At 51.5% G+C, this 23,125-nt stretch overlaps 2 protein-coding genes across 3 annotated transcripts in view; one reads left to right on the top strand and one right to left on the bottom strand.

Annotated features, from left to right (window-relative positions):
• The first annotated feature begins 398 nt into the window (after positions 1–398).
• LOC140365575 (uncharacterized) lies at positions 399–3,267 on the top strand. The gene is made up of 6 exons (XM_072452081.1): positions 399–686; positions 1,264–1,544; positions 1,627–1,961; positions 2,071–2,488; positions 2,585–2,757; positions 2,841–3,267. Exons 1-4 carry the CDS (start codon positions 682–684, stop codon positions 2,392–2,394), a joined length of 945 nt encoding a protein of 314 aa, XP_072308182.1. The 5' UTR covers positions 399–681; the 3' UTR covers positions 2,395–2,488; positions 2,585–2,757; positions 2,841–3,267.
• A 9,388-nt stretch (positions 3,268–12,655) lies between these two features.
• Positions 12,656–23,125, bottom strand: part of LOC140362506 (activin receptor type-2A-like) — a 45,433-nt gene continuing 34,963 nt past the window's right edge. The window contains exons 6-12 of one of the 2 annotated variants that reach the window (XM_072448598.1): positions 21,619–21,762; positions 21,302–21,445; positions 19,703–19,848; positions 16,419–16,533; positions 16,124–16,262; positions 15,439–15,569; positions 12,656–13,004 (exon numbers count right to left, since the gene is read on the bottom strand). In XM_072448598.1, coding sequence (XP_072304699.1) covers positions 12,813–13,004; positions 15,439–15,569; positions 16,124–16,262; positions 16,419–16,533; positions 19,703–19,848; positions 21,302–21,445; positions 21,619–21,762 — 1,011 coding nt within the window. In that variant the 3' untranslated portion in view covers positions 12,656–12,812. The remainder of the gene's footprint in view (positions 13,005–15,438; positions 15,570–16,123; positions 16,263–16,418; positions 16,534–19,702; positions 19,849–21,301; positions 21,446–21,618; positions 21,763–23,125) is intronic. The other variant, XM_072448603.1, reaches the window with a different exon arrangement.

The raw sequence follows: 23,125 nt of genomic DNA on the forward strand, positions 1-23,125 counted from the left end.
ATGTGAAGCTAATGTGGAGCTAATGTGAAGCTAATGTGAAGCTAATGTGAAGCCAATGTGAAGCTAATGTGACTCGCCACCGGAATTGTCGGACCATGTCGGCCTCGGTGAAACTGAGAAAAACAGCATTTTACTTTTTTTCCCCCCCAAATTTGTGATTTTCGTTTTTTTGCATTATGTGAAAGTTGAAGATATGGACCAGTCATTCAATGTATCAGATAACAGTATTTGCAGCATTAAAAGCATAAATAAAGTCGTTTAAAGTGTGGTGTTTTCGGGCGCTCTCTGGACGTGCAGAGTGGGTGTGACCGCATTTCCATATGAACAGCTGCGCTATTGCAGTCAGCCAATGGGCTGAGCCGCCAGCCGCATGGCTACTTGATAAGCAGCAACACAGGGAGCAACACACGCTGTGTAACATCAGGTGAAAAATGGATCCTTCTGCTATGCTCCGTAACTTTGACTGCAAATGTTACTCAAGAAGAAAAGAAAATTCTCTACTCTCAAGCAAATCGTGTAGCGGGAAACTCACTCCAGAACTCATGTCTGGAGTGAGTTTCTTCTGTCGTCACTTCTGAGCTGACGACGTCCACGAAAAAGCCCCAGAAGAAGCGCAAGTTTGCCCGGACAAGCTTTTTCATAGGAGGCACGGAAGTCTGCAGAAGTACTTTCCTGTTCCTCATGGCGTAAGTAATGATTAATATTAAATATGCCAGTTTTAGTGTGCTTTTGTGGTCGTGTTTGTGTTGTGAGTGCCTGTTTTGTTGAGCCATCACAAGCTAGCTAGCCACGTAGCGCCGCTAGCCCCGGCCGTGTCCCGCTCCTCCGCGTTTTAAGTCTTAAATACGACGTAAACGTCAGAATGTGAATAATGCAAAATAAATGGCATCACAAACACGCTTGAAAGTTATGTTTTGGTGTGCTGTTGTGGTCGTGTTTGTGTTGTGAGTGCCTGTTTTGTTGCGCCATCACAAGCTAACTAGCCACGTAGCGCCGCTAGCTCAGAGCCGGCCGTGTCCCGCTCCTCCGCCTTTTAAGTCTTAAATACGACGTAAACGTCAGAATGTGAATAATGCAGATTAAACTGCATCACAAACACGCTTGAAAGTTATGTTTTGGTGTGCTTTTGTGGTCGTGTTTGTGTTGTGAGTGCCTGTTTTGGTCTAAACCTGGTGAGCCATGATATCACAAGCTAGCTATCCACGTGAAGCGTGTTATTCCCATATTACTGTCAACCCTAATCCTTTTTTTCCCCCTTTTCAGAATTGGCAAAGACACCCTGACTGACATAATTAAACACTATGATGAAAATGGAGCAACACCACGGTTGAGGAAGAAGCGCGCACAGCCACAGCCACGCAGGTTCATCAGCCATGAAGTCATCCACACCGTTGTAGAGTTTATCAAAAACTATGCAGAAGTCCATTCCATAATGCTACCTGGTCGACATCCTGGCCATAAGGACTGGCATGTGAAGTTGCTCCCAACCCATGTGACTAAGGCCTCAGTTTGGCGTCTCTACGTGAAGTCTGCTAAGGAGCGTGGTAAGTGTAAAACATTATTTTGGTGATTTTCATGTTTTAATGATTAGAGTATAATTAACCATAAGCAACATCTGTTTTTTAGGTGAGCCTGCAGTTTGTAAATCAAGCTTCAGATCACTGTGGAAACAGCTTCTCCCACACATCAGAAGCTGCAGGCCACGCACAGATCTCTGTTGGCAGTGTCAGAGCAACAACGAGCAGCTGATACGAAGTGCAAATGTCCCAGATGAAAGAAAATCTGAAGTTGTCCAGAAGCAAGTGCATCATCTTGCCCTTGTGCAAAGTGAGAGGACTTTTTACAACACTTTGATTGCTGCCTGCAGACTGACAACAGAATCTAATGTGCTGTCTTTCGGACCCTCACCGCCAGCAAGCAAAGACATCAGGATGCATTACAGCTCCGACTTTGCACAGCAGGTACTACTAATAGTGCAAATGCAGAATAGCAATTATAGAGACATATACGTCTTAATCAAATGTCATATGTATTAATCTAATCTCCTTTCTCTCTCTCTGTCAACTACAGATACACTTTCCCTCAAACCCTCTGCAGCCGGGGCCAATGTATTTCCTGACTCCACGAAAATGTGGCCTTTTTGGTGTCTCCTGTGAAGGGATGCAGAAGCAGGTCAATTTCCTGATTGACGAAGGCATGTCGTCAAGTAAGGGAAGCAATGAAGTCATAAGCTACATGCATCATTTCTTCAACAACGTCGGGGTTGGAGAAAAATACGTGGATCTTCATTGTGACAACTGCAGTGGCCAAAACAAAAACAATTTCATGTTGTGGTGCTGCCTGGCGTGTTGGACACAAGCTTCACTACACAGTGGACATCCACTTCCTCATTGATGGCCACACGAAATTCTCCCCTGATTGTGGCTTTGGACTTATCAAGCGAGCATACATGAAGACCAGGGTTGACACTTTGGAAGACATCGCTGAGGTTAGTTTATATTATTTGACTACTGTAATGTGTAAACATTAGCCTGGCAAAACTTCAGTGCAGATATTTTTCTTCTGTTCTAATTTTTTTTTACAGTCTCGCCCTTGTCATCAGGTAGTGGAAAACAGCTCTCCTGAGTCTCACCTCAATATCCCACAGCTTGTTGGAACGGCGGATGGCAAAGTGTTTGTCAAGAACTTGGACTGGCAGAAGCATCTGAGTCCCTTCTTCAGACGGCTTCCAAAGATCAAGAGCTATCAGCACTTCAGGTATTTATATTCAAACAAAAAAAATTGAGTGTTTCATGTGAAATAGTTAGCCATTTCTTAAATGTCCTGTTATTTGCTTACAGCTTTGATGCCAAGAGACCAGGTGTGGTGCTTGCGAAAAGTCACTGTGGAGCAGAACCAGTGGAATTTCAGCTACTACGCAATTCAGCTGTTCTGCCTCCGGTTGACAATCTCCATGTCCTGGTCCCACCTGGATTGAACATTGACAGGCAGACCTACCTGCATGAAAAAATCAGGCCTTTCTGTGCTGACGAGGCAAAAGACATCACATGCCCAGCGCCGAGAGTCACAGCACAGAAGACGAATGTGCAAAAGAGGCTGCGGACGTAATTGGACTCTGATGGTGTACCTATGATGTCTATTATCTCATATGTTGCAGTTCGTATACCTGGCCCTGGCATCTGTTTATAAGAGTTCTTCTATTGAGAGTGTTTTTTAAACTTCCTATAAGTTACTGTCCTTTCCCCCTGTATCTACTGCGTTGTAACATTAAAGGCTATCTTATCTTATCTTTTGTTGTTTGTGCACTGAATCACCTGTGAATTATGTTTACCGACAAATGCAATGAACCCTATTCTCATTCTGATTCTTTGATTCTATTCAGGGCCTTTTGTAATCCAAGTATTTCCATTTTAATATAGTAACTTCTAATTCTGATTTAAGTCCAGTTACCATCAATAACAACACTCCTCTTGAGTCTTCAGTGACAGCTGTAGGGGGAAGGTGGTGTCAGTGTGACAGGGGGGAGGGCTTATCTCAATGAGATGCAAATGAGCCCCGCCCCCTGTGACTCTGGGCTCACTCCGGTGAGAAACTTTAGAGGCCGTTTTCTCAGTGAATGGGTTTGAGAGTTGTATACATTCAAATGACCACAACTTACTCAAATATTATCAGATCTACATGAGTGAGACATCATTGGGAAGCTTTGAATTCACACTTTCAGAATCTGTGAATAACTCAAAATGTCTCCTGGTAGACATGTAACTGGATTGGCCACGTTCAGTCACTAATGTGAAGCTAATGTGGAGCTAACAACAAAACTAACTTCTGTGATGATGCTCTGTGAGGAAAACATCCTCTACAAACCTGGACAGATCAGGAGCCACAGGTAAAAACACAGGTCAGAGTGTGATGAAGTCTGAACATGACTGTGTCACACTAATGTGACTGAACACAAACACAATGACCTCATTTGAGTCACTACATGAATCATTTGTCACTAAGATCAGCTTAAACTATGAAAATAACAAGTTCATATTGAGTTTGAGCAGAAACACGTCTGTGATATCAACATTTCACATTAGAAATCACATCAATAGTCCATGTTCCTGTTCCTGCTGATGCATGAATACGGACTCCATATATAACTAGGCTATTGTGATAAAATGTAAATATATGATTATATTTCTGTAATTCATCTGCATAATAGTGATATGATGATATTTGTATATTATCTGCATCATTAGTCTAAGAGAAAAATGGCATGTGTGACAAACTGCATTTGTGAAAGTGTCGTAAAGATGGGGCAAAGGAATGTTTACCCAAGGGAGGGGTATAACACCCCAGGGGAGTTAGGTAAACATTACTTTATCTCTAAGGAAAATACCAACTGTTGTAAAAGACAAGTGCCTTGATGTGAAGTTAAGATAAGATAAGATAATCCTTTATTGTCCCACATGGGGAAATTCCATTGATGCAACGCAGGTAGATACAGAGATAGACACAGAAGAAAAGAACAAATAACTCATACCAATGAGAATGTGACCCGCCTATTCCATAATTTGTAATAAAACCAACCTGCAAGAGAAAAAACGTCGTGAGACCAAGGAGGGCCATCGCGTTGCTTACAACAGCCTTGGCGACCCGGCCCGACGGTTTCTCCCATGCATGCTACACAAAAGTAAGTTTATGTCTGGTGGAAACCAACAGGGAATTCACTAGAAGCTTGGGATATGACTCGCCTGTAAAGCAAGTAGCATTTCTCTCAGACGACCGTAGACCACATAATAAGTAAGTAAATTTTATTTATATAGCACCTTTCACAGACAGAAGTCACAAAGTGCTTCACAAAACACGGGCGATGCCATGCCTCAAATGGAGGGATAATTGGACTAGTAAACAAACATAACCATAATAGTTACTAAAAAAAAATGTAAGCAATGTTTGATGTGGACAATGGACCCAGGAGTGATAAACCTACAGACTTATCATGGAATATAAGACTGACAATGCTCACGAGAGAAGTGTTTGAAATACATGAACTGCCGAAAAGACTTTGTTTTTCACCGTAGCAAAAACGTGTGAAGATCTGGTGTTTACAGAGACGAGCCAAGTGGAACAGCCAAGGTGGAAGGAGGAGCCACACCGTGTTGTCCTCACCAGTGGAGGGACGAGAACATGGGTGCTCTCATGGGAAAGTGAGAGAAATGTCTGAACTGGCAGCACCAGCGGCAGACAACACAGCGTCAGATCCATAAGCCATCTGAGACGCAGGTTGTATTCGTTTTGAATGCAGTGACATCAACACAGATTCTACAATGCGAAAAGTACTATACTCTGCTACGATGGACGGGAGCCAGAGTCTACGGTGTGCAGAGTACCATACTCTGCGAAAAGAAATCAACAGTTATCATCATCACGGCGACGACGATAATATGGGTGCTGAACACCTGTATTATGCACCGGACAATCGGTAACACGTGAAAAAAGAGACAGCAAAGAGGCAAAGGTGATCTCGCCCAATCCATGTTCCAACAGATCAACATATATTGGTGTGTCACAACTGTGTATACCGGTAAATGAAACATACATTTTGAATTCAATACATAGGCCTGGAAAATAGAGGGAAGAAAATAAGTGATCAACTTGATGTGAAAGGTTATGAAATGTATAATGTATAATTGACATGACAGTAGCTGAAGAAACAATGGCATATTATACAGCCACCGTTGTTTACACTACCTAAGAGTGCCTTTTTTGTATCTGCTACAACATAACTACATGCAATGTTAATGAGATTATGAATTGAGATGGGAAATGTACCAGTTCATATGTGTCATAGGTGTGACCGAAGCGAGCAGCGGAAGAAGGTCTCTTAAGAAACCAAGCGAGGACGTATGGTGGTGTGGGGACACAGTGCTGAGAGGGCACTTGGAAACCAAAGGGTGTAGGACGTTGTGCCTATGTATCCCTTTTGTGGCCAGCCATGGTCATAACAAAGACCAGCATCACCCAGAACCATACCGCAAGGTCAAGGTCGAAAGGTTAGTGGACAGTCTGGTTCCAGTAGCACCTGATACTACGTATTTGATTCTATTGGGGTGTCCAGAGAGGTCACTGACGAGTCAAACTGACTGACCAGAGAGCAGCGGGTTTAAGGGCTTTCCGCTTGTAGTTCTATATTTCCCATCACACCGCACAAATTATAGACAAGATAAATTGTCTGTTTGTCAAATTACAGAGATTGACCAATCTGACTCAAAATTTAGGACAGTAATGCAGTAGAAATGTTGTGGGCCGAGAGAAAAGGAGTGTGTTCAATGTTGAGAACTGTGCATAACTTTTTGTGTGTAAAAGTGTCATTTTAACACCAATATGAAAGACAAGTTGAAAACTGAAAAGAGTAATATGTTTGGCATATGAGACAGTGACTAATGCTTTGATAAACAGGAGGGAAATGTGATAAAATGTGAATATATGAGTATATTTCTGTGATGTATTTTATCTGCATAATAGTGATATTTTATCTGCATCATTAGTCTAAGAGAAGAACGGGTGTGTGACAAACTGCATTTGTGAAGGGGTCGTAAAGATGGGCCAAAGGAATGTTTACCCAAGGGAGGGGTGTAACACCCCAGGGGAGTTAGGTAAGCATTACCCATGCTTTATCTCTAAGGAAAATACCAACTGTTGTAAAAGACAAGTGCCTTGATGTGAAGCTGACCAATGAGAATGTGACCCGCCTATTCCATAATTTGTAATAAAACCAACCTGCATGAGAAAAAACGTGAGACCAAGGAGGGCCATCGCGTTGCTTACAACAGCCTTGGCGACCCGGCCCGACGGTTTCTCCCATGCATGCTACACAAAAGTCTGAGGTTTCTGTATCGTTTCATATTCTAAGTTGAATTGTGTTCTCTGTGTGTTAAGGAATAGCATTGGTTTATGTCTAATTCCATGACAGCTATAAATAGCTATTTATTTCTTATATTTTTGATTGTCTTGTTTTACATTATGTTTGGCCTAGGACTCAAAATGACTTCCGGCGCTGGCGTCCGCTGACCGCCTGTTGCAACGTTCTCTCTCTCTTTCATACTTTTTGTGCTCTATTGCAATTTTCATGCTGATAGGACGAGAGTGAGCGGTAAGAAGAGAGGAGCGGTGTTTGTAAATGAGAGCTACTGCAAACCTGATCATTGCACAGTGAAGGAGCAGCTGTGTAACAAAGACATTGAACTGTAAGCTATTGGCATGAGGCCATATTATCTGCACATGTTATTGTGATCGCAGTCTATGTGCCCCGTCTGCTCATGCTGAAAATGCTTGTGAAGCATTGCTCTCCTGCACCAGCAGGTCACAGACACAGCACCCACAGCCGCTCTTCCTCATCTCTGGTGACTTTAAACATGCTTCTCCCTCTTCTGTTCTGACACATACACCCAGTATGTCACCTGCCCCACCAGAGACCATAGAACATTGAACTTGCTTTTTGCCAACACCAAGGAGGCTGCTCCCCCCTCCCTCCCCTGGGCAGCTCGGGCCACAACCTTGTACATCTGAGGCCTGTGTATGAACCCATCGTGCGCAGGCAGCCTGTGGTGTCCCGTGAGGTGAGGATGTGGTCTGCTGAGAGCGAGGAGGCTCTGAGGGACTGCTTCAGCACCACTGTCTGGACTGAGCTCTATGGCCCACATGGGGAGGACATCAACACCATCACAGAGTGCATCACGGACTACATCAACTTCTGTTTTGAGAACATTGTTCCTTCCCGGACGGTGCGGTGTTTTCCAAACAACAAGCCATGGATTAACCGTGAACTGAAGGCTCTGCTGAAGGAGAAGAAGAGAGCCTTCAGGTCAGGGAACAAGGAGGAGCTGAGGACTGTGCAGAAAGAGCTGAGGAGGGAGATCAGGCAGGAGGAAGCCGGCTACAAGAGGAGGACGGAGGAGCAGCTGCAGCAGAAGAACATTCAGGGAGTGTGGAGGAGCCTGAAAACCATCTCGGGCTTCAAAGTCCCCCCTGTCCAAACAGAGGGGGATCTACAGCGGATGATTGAACTGAATTCTCACTTCTGAGATTTGATCAATCGCCCGCCCCTCCCCCTGCACAGCTGCATGCTCCCTCTTCCACAGCTGGACAATGGCCTGCACCCGTTCCTCTTCACACCTCTACCTCGGCCCATCAGCTCCCCACTTCACCTGGACTCACCCATCCCCCCAGCACACGGTCCCCCTGCCATCCACTGACTGTCACAGCAGCACAGGTGAGGAGTGAGCTGAAGAGGATTAAAGTGAGGAAGGCAGCAGGACCTGAGGCATCAGCCCCAGGCTCCTTAAGTCCTGCAGATGAACTGTGTGGAGTTATGGAGCATGTCTTCAACATGAGCCTGAAGCTGAGGCTGGTACCACAGGTCTGGAAGACCTCCTGTCTGGTACCTGTGCCCAAGACACCGCGCGCCAAAGACCTCAACAGCTTCAGGCCGGTGGCTCTCACGTCCCACCTGATGAAGACACTGGAGCTGGTCCTGGACCACTTCCGCTCCACCGTGAGCTCAGCCATGGACCCGCTGCAGTTTGCATATCGTCCTGGCATTGGAGTGGAGGACGCCGTCATCTCCCTGCTGCACCCCTCTCTCTCTCTCACCTGGAGAAGCCTGGCAGCTCTGTGAGGATCCTGTTCTTTCATCTCTCCAGCGCCTTCAACACCATCAGCTCCTGAGGGACAAGCTGGAGACGGCTGGTGTGGAGTACGACCTGTAGAGTGGATCCTGGACTACCTCACAGACCGACCCCAGTTTGTGAGAGCCCGGGACTGTGTGTCTGACACTCGGACCTGCAGTGTGGGGACCTGCAGTGTGGGGGCGCCCCAGGGCATTGTCCTTGTGCCCTTTCTCTTCACCCTCTACACTGCAGACTTCAGGCACGACACGGACAGCTGTGTCCTGCAGAAGTTCTCTGACGACTCTGCCATCATCGGACGACGATGATGTGGAGGACAGAGGACTGGCGCAGGACTTTGTGGACTGGTGTCAGCGGAACCACCTCCTCATCAACGCGGGGAAGACCAAGGAGATGGTGGTGGACTTCCACAGAGGCCACGCCCCCCTCACCAGTGAACATCCAGGGACGGGACATTGAGAGAGTGACTCATACAAGTACCTGAATGACAGGGCCACTCCTGAAGACCTTCTCTGACTCTGTGGTGCATCAGCTCCTGTAGGTGTGGCCTGCTGGAGCAGCAGCGTTACAGAGAGGGAGAGGAGGAAGCTGGACAAAGCTCCGTCCTGGGCTGTCCTCTGGACTCTGTGCAGGAGGTGGGGGACAGAAGGGTCCTGGCTAAACTCACATCTATGCTGGACCATGAGTGTCGCCCCCTGCAGGACACTCTGTCCCCTGCAGGACACTGTCCGCTCTGGAGAGCAGCTTCAGTGAGTGACTGATCCACCCTCGCTGTGTGAAGGAGATTTCACAGTCTGTCCTTCTGCTGCTGTCAGACTTTATAACAAACACGGTCATACCCATAATAATAATAATAATAATAATAATAATAATAATAATAATAATAATAATAAATAAAGACTTCTCAAAATGAGTTCGACTCCTGGACTAGAACTTGAACCAACATTTGTCCCACAATACTTCTTATCTTAATACTTCTTCGTACTCGTCTCAATACTTCTTCGTACGCGTCTCGATACTTATAATCTTGTACTTGAAGAAAAAGGCCACAAAAACATCACAATCTAAAAACATTTATTTACATCACATGGATGATACAAACCATTACCAGCTCCTGTAGCAGAGCCACAGCCCTGACCGGGGGGCCCGATGAGACCGGGGGCCCGATGAGACCGGGGGCCCGATGAGACCGGGGGCCCGATGAGACCGGGGGCCCGATGAGACCGGGGGCCCGATGAGACCGGGGGCCCGATGAGAGACCGGGGGCCCGGTGTGAGACCGGGGGGCCCGGGTATTAAAGCCCTTCAAAAGGAGAAAGGAGGTGACTGGAGCCGGGGTCAGAGCTGCAGCTCTACAGAGACTTAAACATCAGAAAGCAGTGTTCTATTTTTGTTCTTTTATATTTTTATATATATATATATATATATATATATATATATTTGTTGCCCTGGCAACCACTCATTTACAATCAGTCCAAGGATTCCTCTAGATCACTTTTAAAAGGAGAATGTAGTCAATGATTGTGTGTCCTCTGCTGCAGTGTCTCAGAGTTCTACACGTGCGGCCCTCAGGGTTCAGGCTCCTGCAGAACACCACTGAGGGCCCCATCCCGCTGAGGGCCATCCCACTGAGGGCCATCCCACTGAGGGCCATCCCGCTGAGGGCCATCCCGCTGAGGGCCATCCCACTGAGGGCCATCCCACTGAGGGCCATCCCACTGAGGGCCATCCACAGCGAGTGGTCAGAAGTGTCAGTCTGAAGGTTGAGGAAACACTGAAGAACACTTGAGCCTGGATAGGGGTCAGGGGTCATTCTGTACAGGCAGCTGCAGAGGGATACGGTGAGCTTTTAGGGCCGTGAGCTCCACACGGGCCCAGGAAGTTCAGACTCCTGTACATTCACAAACTCTCCATCCAGAACGAGGCTGAGACCTGAGCGGGACCAGGACGACCCGAGCACCGTGAGCACCCTGAGGTCCTCGTGTGTTCCAGAGGAAGAACCGCCCCAAAGATCTGTCCCAGATCTGTCCCAGAACCCCAAAGATCTGTCCCAGAACCCCAAAGATCTGTCCCAGAACCCCAAAGATCTGTCCCAGAACCCCAAAGATCTGTCCCAGAACCCCAAAGATCTGTCCCAGAACCAGTGTCCTGACCCTGTGGATGAATGAATCTCAAGAGTAGAGCGCCCCCTGTAGTTTATATTGAGTATTTCCTGAATGAAAGCCCCTGATGACCGCTGCTCCTGAGCGCTGACCCCAAACCTCAGTTTAAAGGAAATAAATACGCAACAACAAAATGCAACGAGTCAAACAAATGCTACGAGTTAAACGTGTTTTGAGAGTGGCCCCTGCAGCGTCCGACGAGGGGCCCCGTTTGCGGCACTGGTTGCATAACTCGCAAAAGCAAGAACGAATCCCTGAAAGAGGCGGGGCTGGTCTCTCAGGACACGCCCGTCATGCCTCTGGCTCCTCGGACACTGGTACTCGAGGGATATTATTTAAAGTAACTTCACTCTTACTTAAGTAGAAGTACAAAGTAGTGGCCCCTAAATATTTCCCGAACACGAGTAACGGACAAAACATGGGTAAAAACTGAATGATGATGAATTGGGTTGAACATAAAGCGCCTGTACTCGGAGGGAAGTAAAAGTACTGGTACAATGAGTAAATGTATTCATGCTTCTTCCACCTCTGCGTTTAAATACTCTGTTCATATATTTAGCTGTACTTTATATCTGTAAAACTCTAAATGTGTTTTTAAAGTATTAAAAAGAGGAGACCCCGGGGGCCCCCCTCAGAGCAGACGCCCCTCAGGGCAGACGCCCCTCAGAGGAGACCCCCGGGGGCCCCCTCAGGGCAGACGCCCCTCAGAGGAGACCCCCGGGGGCCCCCTCAGAGGAGACCCCCGGGGGCCCCCTCAGAGCAGACCCCCGGGGGCCCCCTCAGAGGAGACGCCCCTCAGAGCAGACGCCCCTCAGAGCAGACCCCCGGGGGCCCCCTCAGAGCAGACGCCCCTCAGAGCAGACCCCCAGGGGCCCCCTCAGAGCAGACGCCCCTCAGAGGAGACGCCCCTCAGAGCAGACCCCCGGGGGCCCCTCAGAGGAGACGCCCCTCAGAGACCACCGGGGCCCCCTCAGAGGAGACCCCCGGGGGCCCCCTCAGAGCAGACGCCCCTCAGAGCAGACGCCCCTCAGAGCAGACGCCCCTCAGAGCAGACCCCCGGGGGCCCCTCAGAGGAGACGCCCCTCAGAGACCACCGGGGGCCCCTCAGAGGAGACCCCCGGGGCGTGGAGCAGATCCATCCGTTGTCCTGACATCTCCAGAAGCAGCAGAACGATGGCACCATGATGAAGACGATGAGAGCCTCTGTGACCTTTGACCTGTGTGACCTCGATTGCATAATGTGTCCACCTGATGACGCTAGAGTTCCTCATGATCTGCATTTGACGGCGAGAACAATCAGCAGATTAGGAAGGTGGAGGAGGTGGAGGAGGTGGAGCCTCAAACACTGATGATTCAAAGCGGACGGATTTCGCTTGGAAAAGAAGTTCAAAAAGGGCGTGGCTCCAGACCGGACAGTGAGAATAAGTAAATACTAATGTTTCAAAATCCTGGGGTCAGGGCCTGTGATGTGGGGGTGGGGCCTGTGATGTGGGGGTGGGGCCTGTGATGTGGGGGTGGGGCCTGTGATGTGGGGGTGGGGCCTGCAGTAGCCAAAGGGGTTGGGCTTCAGGGGGTTGGTGTGAGGGGGGGCTGAGGTAACCTGGTTGAAGGAGGTTTATGGTTTTCATATATTGTTGTAATATTGTGAATGGGCCCCTCCCACCCCCGCTGACCCCGCCCCCTGTGACACTATGTACAGCAGCATTACACTATGACATTCAGAAGCTGTTATTGGCAGAACAATAGTCTCAGGGAGGAAAAGACAAAGGAGCAGGGCGCCCCCTTCTGGTCATCTGTACACAACCAGTGGCCCCGCCTCAGTCTACAGTCCAGGGCCGGGGTGGGCGGGGTTTCCTGAAGTTGCGGCCCCAGAGAAGACTTTATTCAAAAGAGAAGCCTCAGTCAAAACCAGCGCCAACCAGGGCGGGTGCGGGGCCGCTCGGGAGGGGCCCGCACGGGTGCGGGTTGTAGCTCCATCATAAGCTGGACTCCTTGGGGGGCAGGTCCACGTTGGTGACCATGGTGACCACGGTGATCTCCTCCGGGCCAATGAGGGGGGCCTGCCGCTGCATCTGACCGATCCGCTCCTCCACACAGCCGGCCGACAGACGCGCCTCGGCCTCGTGGTCCCAGCAGTCCTCCACCGTCTCACACAGCAGGGCCAGACCCTGGGGCCAGAGACCACGTTAATCACCACGGCAACCGCGGCACATGCAGCACCCGCAGCACACGCAGCACACGCAGCACACGCAGCACACTCACAGCACACTCACAGCACACTCACAGCACACCACAGCACACGCAGCACACTCACAGCACCCGCAGCACACCACAGCACCCGCAGCACCCGCAGCACACGCAGCACACGCAGCACCCGCAGCACCCGCAGCACACTCACAGCACACTCACAGCACACGCAGCACACGCAGCACACGCAGCACACGCAGCACACGCAGCACACTCACAGCACACTCACAGCACACGCAGCACACGCAGCACACGCAGCACACTCACAGCACCCGCAGCACACCACAGCACCCGCAGCACCCGCAGCACACTCAGCACACGCAGCACACGCAGCACCCGCAGCACCCGCAGCACCCGCAGCACACGCAGCACACGCAGCACACTCACAGCACACTCACAGCACACGCAGCACACGCAGCACACGCAGCACACGCAGCACACGCAGCACACGCAGCACACGCAGCACACTCACAGCACACGCAGCACACCACAGCACACGCAGCACACTCACAGCACACGCAGCACACCACAGCACACGCAGCACACTCACAGCACCCACAGCACCCGCAGCAAACCACAGCACACGCAGCACACTCACAGCACACTCACAGCACACGCAGCACACACGCAGCACACCACAGCACACTCACAGCACACGCAGCACACTCAGCACACCACAGCACCCGCAGCACACGCAGCACACTCACAGCACACGCAGCACACCACAGCACCCGCAGCACCCGCAGCACACTCACAGCACACGCAGCACACCACAGCACACGCAGCACACGCAGCACACTCACAGCACACGCAGCACACCGCAGCACACCACAGCACACGCAGCACACTCACAGCACACGCAGGACACCACAGCACACGCAGCACACCACAGCACACGCAGCACACCACAGCACCCGCAGCACACTCACAGCACACGCAGCACACTCACAGCACACCACAGCACACCACAGCACCCGCAGCACACGCAGCACACCACAGCACACGCAGCACACTCACAGCACACGCAGAACACACACAGCACACGCAGAACACACACAGCACACGCAGCACACACACAGCACACGCAGCACACCACAGCACCCGCAGCACACCACAGCACACGCAGCACACTCACACAGCACACGCAGCACACTCACACAGCACACGCAGCACACACACACAGCACACGCAGCACACACACAGCACACACAGCACACGCAGCACACACACACAGCACACGCAGCACACACACACAGCACACGCAGCACACGCAGCACACGCAGCACACGCAGCACACACACACAGCACACGCAGCACACACACACAGCACACGCAGCACACGCAGCACACACACACAGCACACGCAGCACACGCAGCACACGCAGCACACACACACAGCACACGCAGCACACACACGCAGCACACACACGCAGCACACGCAGCACACTCACAGCACACGCAGCACACCACAGCACACGCAGCACACTCACAGCACCCGCAGCACACCACAGCACACGCAGCACACTCACAGCACACTCACAGCACACGCAGCACACCACAGCACACCACAGCACACTCACAGCACACACAGCACACTCACAGCACACGCAGCACACTCAGCACACCACAGCACCCGCAGCACACTCACAGCACACGCAGCACACCACAGCACCCGCAGCACCCGCAGCACACTCACAGCACACGCAGCACACCACAGCACACGCAGCACACGCAGCACACGCAGCACACTCACAGCACACGCAGCACACCACAGCACACGCAGCACACCACAGCACACGCAGCACACTCACAGCACACGCAGCACACTCACAGCACACCACAGCACACCACAGCACCCGCAGCACACGCAGCACACCACAGCACACGCAGCACACTCACAGCACACGCAGAACACACACAGCACACGCAGAACACACACAGCACACGCAGCACACACGCAGCACACCACAGCACCCGCAGCACACCACAGCACACGCAGCACACGCAGCACACCACAGCACACGCAGCACACTCACAGCACACGCAGCACACTCACAGCACACGCAGCACACTCACAGCACACGCAGCACACTCACAGCACACGCAGCACACTCACACAGCACACGCAGCACACACACAGCACACGCAGCACACACACACAGCACACGCAGCACACACACAGCACACGCAGCACACACACACAGCACACGCAGCACACACACACAGCACACGCAGCACACGCAGCACATGCAGCACACACACACAGCACACGCAGCACACACACACAGCACACGCAGCACACGCAGCACACACACACAGCACACGCAGCACACACGCAGCCTGTGAGTGTCGTACCGTGTGTTTCTGCCAACAGTCCCGCAGACAGGGCCTCAGCTTCTTGTGCACCACCACCTCCTGCATGTCCTCCAGAGACGGGTGCTGTCCCACCTCCTCCTCGAACGGGAGCATGTACTCATCCACTGGGCCTGGACACACACAAACAAACAAATAAATGAATGAATACAAATCCATGTGACTGAGGCTTCTGCACAGAGAACATTTACAAGTTCAGTCAATCTGAAAGAGTTTTACTTTTTGGGTTGTTAAGTATGTGTTTTACAGTCTGTTTGGTCCAGATAATAATCATGATGAAAACACATTTGACACAATAAGTTGTGTCTGTTAATTGTTGACACCTTCACTTTGTTGCCATGACACCTTCACTTTGTTGCCATATTCATGTGCAATTACTGTCGGGATCACATGCAATGGTATTTATTTATTTATTTGTCTATGGGAGTTTTTATTTATTTATAGGAGATCTTCTACTGAAAGTGTTTTTCAGACTTCCTATAAGTGATCTGTTCTTCTGTATCTACCTCTGTATCTACCTGCGTTGCACCAATGAAATTTCCCCATGTGGGACAATAAAGGAATATCTTATCTTATCTTATGACGCTGTGCAATGGCTTTGTGCTCATTTGAACCTAAAACACGCTTTAGTGACAGAGGGTGTGGTGTAAAAGGGAGGCTGTGTCACCGTCGGCCGCCGTGCAGCGTGACGCCAGCTCCCACAGCACCAGGCCGAAGGCGTACATGTCGATCCTCAGGAACGAGTCCCGCTGGAAGTTTATGGCCCCTTCCAGGACCTCCGGGGCCATGTAGCGCCGCGTCCCCACCTGAGGGCAAAGAGGCACCTTTTAAACACGTCTCCCCCTGTCTACCCCCGCCTCCCGCTCCCCGCCTCCCGCTCCCCGAGCCCCGCCTCCCGCTCCCCGCCTCCCGCTCCCCGAGCCCCGCCTCCCGGGCCCCGCCTCCCGCTCCCCGCCCTGTACCTGTCCGTGGGTGTCTCCAGCTGATTTTCCAGCCTCAAACTTGAGTGCGAGGCCGAAGTCTGCGATGCACGCCGTCAGGTTGTTCTTCAGCAGCACGTTCTTACTCTTGATGTCCCTGAGAACAGAGCTCGGTCAGCAAAGAGCAGGTCAAGCCACACCTCAGACAGACACTGGGACAGACTCGGGACGGACACTCGGGACAGACTCGGGACGGACACTCGGGACAGACTCGGGACGGACACAGGGACAGACTCGGGACGGACACTCGGGACAGACTCGGGACGGACACTCGGGACAGACTCGGGACGGACACTGGGACAGACTCGGGACGGACACTGGGACAGACTCGGGACGGACACTCGGGACAGACTCGGGACGGACACTCGGGACAGACTCGGGACGGACACTGGGACAGACTCGGGACGGACACTGGGACAGACTCGGGACGGACACTCGGGACAGACTCGGGACGGACACTCGGGACAGACTCGGGACGGACACTCGGGACAGACTCGGGACGGACACTGGGACAGACTCGGGACGGACACTGGGACAGACTCGGGACGGACACTGGGACAGACTCGGGACGGACACTCGGGACAGACTCGGGACGGACACTCGGGACAGACTCGGGACGGACACTGGGACAGACTCGGGACGGACACTGGGACAGACTCGGGACGGACACTCGGGACAGACTCGGGACGGACACTCGGGACAGACTCGGGACGGACACTCGGGACAGACTCGGGACGGACACTGGGACAGACTCGGGACGGACACTGGGACAGACTCGGGACGGACACTCGGGACAGACTCGGGACGGACACTCGGGACAGACTCGAGACGGACACTCGGGACAGACTCGGGACGGACACAGGGACAGACTCGGGACGGACACTCGGGACAGACTCGGGACGGACACTCGGGACAGACTCGGGATAGACACTCGGGACAGACTCGGGACAGACTCGGGACGGACACTGGGACAGACTCGGGAGGGACACTGGGACAGACTCGGGAGGGACACTGGGACAGACTCGGGACGGACACTGGGACAGACTCGGGACGGACACTCGGGACGGACACTCGGGACGGACACTCGGGACGGACACTCGGGACGGACACTCGGGACGGACACTCGGGACGGACACTGGGACAGACTCGGGACGGACACTGGGACAGACTCGGGACGGACACTCGGGACAGACTCGGGACGGACACTGGGACAGACTCGGGACGGACACTGGGACAGACTCGGGACGGACACTCGGGACAGACTCGGGACAGACTCGGGACGGACACTCGGGACAGACTCGGGACGGACACTGGGACAGACTCGGGACGGACACTGGGACAGACTCGGGACGGACACTGGGACAGACTCGGGACGGACACTGGGACAGACTCGGGACGGACACTGGGACAGACTCGGGACGGACACTGGGACAGACTCGGGACGGACACTGGGACAGACTCGGGACGGACACTGGGACAGACTCGGGACGGACACTCGGGACAGACTCGGGACAGACACTGGGACAGACTCGGGACGGACACTCGGGACAGACTCGGGACGGACACTGGGACAGACTCGGGACGGACACTGGGACAGACTCGGGACGGACACTCGGGACAGACTCGGGACGGACACTCGGGACAGACTCGGGATAGACACTCGGGACAGACTCGGGATAGACACACGGGACAGACTCGGGACGGACACTGGGACAGACTCTGGACGGACACTGGGACAGACTCTGGACGGACACTGGGACAGACTCTGGACGGACACTGGGACAGACTCGGGACGGACACTGGGACAGACTCTGGACGGACACTGGGACAGACTCGGGACGGACTCGGGACGGACACTGGGACAGACTCGGGACAGACACGCGGGACAGACTCGGGATAGACACTCGGGACAGACTCGGGACGGACACTGGGACAGACTCGGGACGGACACTCGGGACAGACTCGGGACGGACACTCGGGACAGACTCGGGACGGACACTCGGGACAGACTCGGGACGGACACTGGGACAGACTCGGGACGGATACTCGGGACAGACTCGGGACGGACACTGGGACAGACTCGGGACGGACACTCGGGACAGACTCGGGACGGACACTCGGGACAGACTCGGGACGGACACTCGGGACAGACTCGGGACGGACACTCGGGACAGACTCGGGACGGACACTCGGGACAGACTCGGGACGGACACTCGGGAGAGACTCGGGACGGACACTCGGGACAGACTCGGAACGGACACTCGGGACAGACTCGGGACGGACACTCGGGACAGACTCGGGACGGACACAGGGACAGACTCGGGACGGACACTCGGGACAGACTCGGGACGGACACTCGGGACAGACTCGGGACGGACACTGGGACAGACTCGGGACGGACACTGGGACAGACTCGGGACGGACACTGGGACAGACTCGGGACGGACACTCGGGACAGACTCGGGACGGACACTCGGGACAGACTCGGGACGGACACTGGGACAGACTCGGGACGGACACTCGGGACAGACTCGGGACGGACACTCGGGACAGACTCGGGACGGACACAGGGACAGACTCGGGACGGACACTCGGGACAGACTCGGGACGGACACTCGGGACAGACTCGGGACGGACACTCGGGACAGACTCGGGACGGACACAGGGACGGACACTCGGGACAGACTCGGGACGGACACTCGGGACAGACTCGGGACGGACACTCGGGACAGACTCGGGACGGACACAGGGACAGACTCGGGACGGACACTCGGGACAGACTCGGGACGGACACTCGGGACAGACTCGGGACGGACACTCGGGACAGACTCGAGACGGACACTCGGGACAGACTCGGGACGGACACAGGGACGGACACTCGGGACAGACTCGGGACGGACACTCGGGACAGACTCGGGACGGACACTCGGGACAGACTCGGGACGGACACTGGGACAGACTCGGAAGGACGATCGAACTGCGAGCGCCTTTCAATAAGTTTGTGTCATATATTCACTATGAGAGGTGGGGCTTATCTATGAAGAGGCGGGGCTTATCACTATGAAGAGGCGGGGCCTGTCAGGTCTGCAGGTTTGAACAGGAAGTGGCTGTTTCGGACGTTGCTTTAGATGAAGATTACAGTTACAATGTTGATCTAAAGCCAAATACAGGAGAAAAGACTAAAATGTCTCTAAACAGATCAACAGCTCTGTCATTAGAACGCCTGTAAAGACGAGATGTAGTCATTTCCATTTGGGGCGTGTCACCTGTGGGCGATGGAGGGCTTGTGCCCGTCGCGGTGTCCTGGGACGTCCTCATGGAGGTAGGCCAGTCCTCGCGCCGCCGTCTGCGCAATGAGGCACAGCTCGGTCCAGGACAGCACGTTGGCCTTCAGGTAGTCTGTCAGAGAGCCCTGCAGCGGGACAAGTCTGCGTCAGTCTGTGCTAAGAAGGGAACGTCTGACCCATGTTGAGAAACGTCTCCTTCTTTTAATGAGACAAAATAAGACATTGGTTCATAAAGTTGCTTCATAAAAATAGCCAGAGTTTCAGCGTTACTGTGCGTGTTGCATCAGCCTCTTACATAAAACATGAACATATGAAAACAGGTCAGTTCCAGTATGTAGGACACACGCAGAGCCACGGCTGACCACCAGAGGGCGCCACAGCCCTGCACACAGACATGAAGGGACTCCACGCTTTCACCAACAGTGGACAAGAAACATCTCAAACTTAGTTTGAAACTCGTAATAACACTAGTTTCAGTCAACAATCATAAAATGCAATAAAGTGAACTAAATTAAATCTAATAATAACATCTACGCTTGTTTTTATTTTTAACTCCAGTTGTATTTAAATGCAAAGTCTCTCTCGGCTTGAAAACAAAGGCAAAAGTGTGTTTTTAGTAGAGACAGAAGACCAGGGACAGTCCAGATCAGGGGTGGGCAATTATTTTCCTCCGAGGGCCGTATTGGAGGTAGCGGAGGGCCGGCCCGCCATGATTGGTGTGAAAAAAATAAAAAATACACTTTTCTGTCAAATATAGGCTATTTGAATATATTATTTAATTCCTTTTGCGTCATATTTATTAAGGATACAAGTCCAGACAGAAAAAAAACAAAAACATATATAATTATTATTTTTTAAATATTACATTGCATGTTTGGCGGGTTATAAAGACAAACGGGGCACATGTGCCCCGCGGGCCGCAGTTTGCTCACCCCTGGTCAAGACAAACGCACAGATGCCGGACCATTAAAGCCAATGAAAAGAGCAGCGCTGGACTGATGCGGTCAAAGCGTCTTTAGCCAGTCGAGACCATCGAGACCCCCACATATGGATGACCATGTCCTGCTGATTTAAGGTGACACTTGACTTTGGCCTGGAGTCTGAAAACTGAAGCATTTCCACAGCTGATTTGCTTATCCAATTGTAATGTAATCTATTAGAAGATGGACGGCCAAGAAAGTGTCTGACCGAGTGACATGAAGTGTGTTCAGGCTTTATTTAATAAAAGGCATTTTTGTAAAGCCCCAAATAATAAGAGCTGATGCCTCGGAGGGTGTCTCTAAATGTGTGGAAATGTGGACATAGTCAGCAAAACAGAGAAAAGGGATCGAGCGCAGTGGCAGCATGTTCAAGGAAAACACAAGCGGACTCAAGACTGAGCCCTGTGGAACTCCAGAGGTGAAGAAGCTTTTTCCAATAATCTGTTCCATTCCTTTATCATTATTACCATGTCGTCCCACTCGTGCAAGTCAGAACAGTCCAACGTGCAGAATCAAAGACAGGTCCTCTCAAAACTGTTCAACTGAATATATGGTTTCGATACGAGTATCCATGGGGTTTGTGTGTTTGGACCTTTACCTTGTCGTGGTAGGTGGTGATGAGCCACAGCTCCAGGTCCAGGTTGTGGTTCCTCTTCTCCACACCGATGAAGTGCAGGAGGTTCTCGTGCTTCATGCCGCTCAGACTGTAGATCTCGTACTCGTTCTGCCACGAAAGCTTGTCCTGTAACCAAGACAACAAGCTCAGTAACCGACTGCGGAGGATTTGAAGGCCGCCGCTCCAACAGAACACGTCGGAAATAATATATAGACTACACTAACGCAGCAGTATTGTAATGTACTGAAACGTTGTGTTGCGCGTTTGTTCTGAGCTTCTGGGCCTGGTGGACCTCACACCTGGATGGGGAAGATCTTGACGGCCACGAGGTCATTGAGCAGCTGGGCCTTCCACACGCAGCCAAAGCGCCCCCTAGCTTTGACCTCGATGAGCTGCAGCGGCTTGTGTCCCAGTGTGGGGGAGGGCGGGGAGGGGCCGGGGTCCTGAGGAGACAGAGGAGAACAGGTGATGTTGGAACTTATCATTCATATTTATGGTTTTTGATATTGTGACGTGTAATAATGTCGAAAAAGTAAATAAATATATATATATATATATATATATATATATAATAATATTAAATACTACTCAAATTACTAATTAAAATGTACTTCAATAGTAGCAGATTTATTCTTTTAATTTAACTCATTACAATAACATGGGTCAAATTATACTGAAAAATCTACTCAAAAAAGTACAATCACCTCAAAATTCTACTTAACTTGACTGTTTGTAATTAGTTACCATGGTAACTAAGGCTATGGGAGAAATACGAATGAGGCGACCAGTGGAGCATCAAACTTTAAGCTGCTATTTTTCCCCAGGCTTTGAACCCTGCGGTCATTACAACAGCACATCTAATTTATAGATTTGACTGGCTCATGGCCACTGGGGGGCACTCTAACAGGAAGAGCAAGCTTTTGACACACTGTAGAAGACGATGTCAGTGGACAGTGGACACTGTCCAGGGGACATGTCATTTTCTCTGTATTTTAAGCGTCAAAACGCTGTTTTATTACAATCAGACTCATATTCACGGTGAAATGAGTCTAATGAGGAAGTGACTCTAGACGCTGCAAAATGCACATGGGGAGCGCGGACATGCCATATATGGTGGTCTGCGGTTTAGAACCTGCTGCATTGGAATGAGGCCTGAGCTGACTCACGGGTCAAAAGGATCATCACAACATGGACCACATTTCTGTGTAAATATCTCATGTTACAACATAACACTCATTGTCTAAGTACGAGCTCAAGAGCAGATGAACCAGATGTGAAGACACAGTCATCACTTTGACAGACACTTTGGCTGTAATATTCCACAGTATTCCATCTGCATTTGCCTTTGACCCTCCATTTCCAGAATTTACACTTTGACTAAATGTGTATTTCACTTGTTAGCGTTGGCCCCAGTTAGCACGTCGCATTTGTATTGGTGTTATTCAGCGCTGCTGGGTCTGTGTGGTGGGCCGGCCCAGGGGAGACACTGGATATTTGTCCCATAGCGACGCCCGCACATTACCCTGAGTCAGCAGGCCACAGGAAACAGGAGGCTGCAGGCTCAGAGTGCGGCCCCAACCCCGGCCCCGGCCCCGGCGTCTGGTTACACCTCCACGTGTCGTCCCCTTCAGTCCTACACCAGGGCCCGGCCACGCGGAGCACTTATTTCATCACATTTGGAGCTGGAATTGCTACTGATATTATTACTTCTGGGATTTCTAACCAAGAAAAAACGTGTTTGAATTATGGATGTCACATTATTGTGAGAAAAAAATAGAAATATTCACGGTTATTGATGCAAAACAA

This window comes from Eucyclogobius newberryi, unplaced genomic scaffold, assembly GCF_026437365.1.
Source record: "Eucyclogobius newberryi isolate DKJ021-1_F unplaced genomic scaffold, fEucNew1.0.hap1 SCAF_1, whole genome shotgun sequence".
NCBI classification, from domain to species: Eukaryota; Metazoa; Chordata; class Actinopteri; order Gobiiformes; family Gobiidae; genus Eucyclogobius; species Eucyclogobius newberryi.

Excerpts from the sequence above, each read along its gene's own strand:
- LOC140365575 (XM_072452081.1), top strand. Across the intron at positions 1,545-1,626 it reads GAAGTCTGCTAAGGAGCGTG|GTGAGCCTGCAGTTTGTAAA; the intron begins GTAAGTGTAAAA and ends TCTGTTTTTTAG. Across the intron at positions 1,962-2,070 it reads GCTCCGACTTTGCACAGCAG|ATACACTTTCCCTCAAACCC; the intron begins GTACTACTAATA and ends TGTCAACTACAG.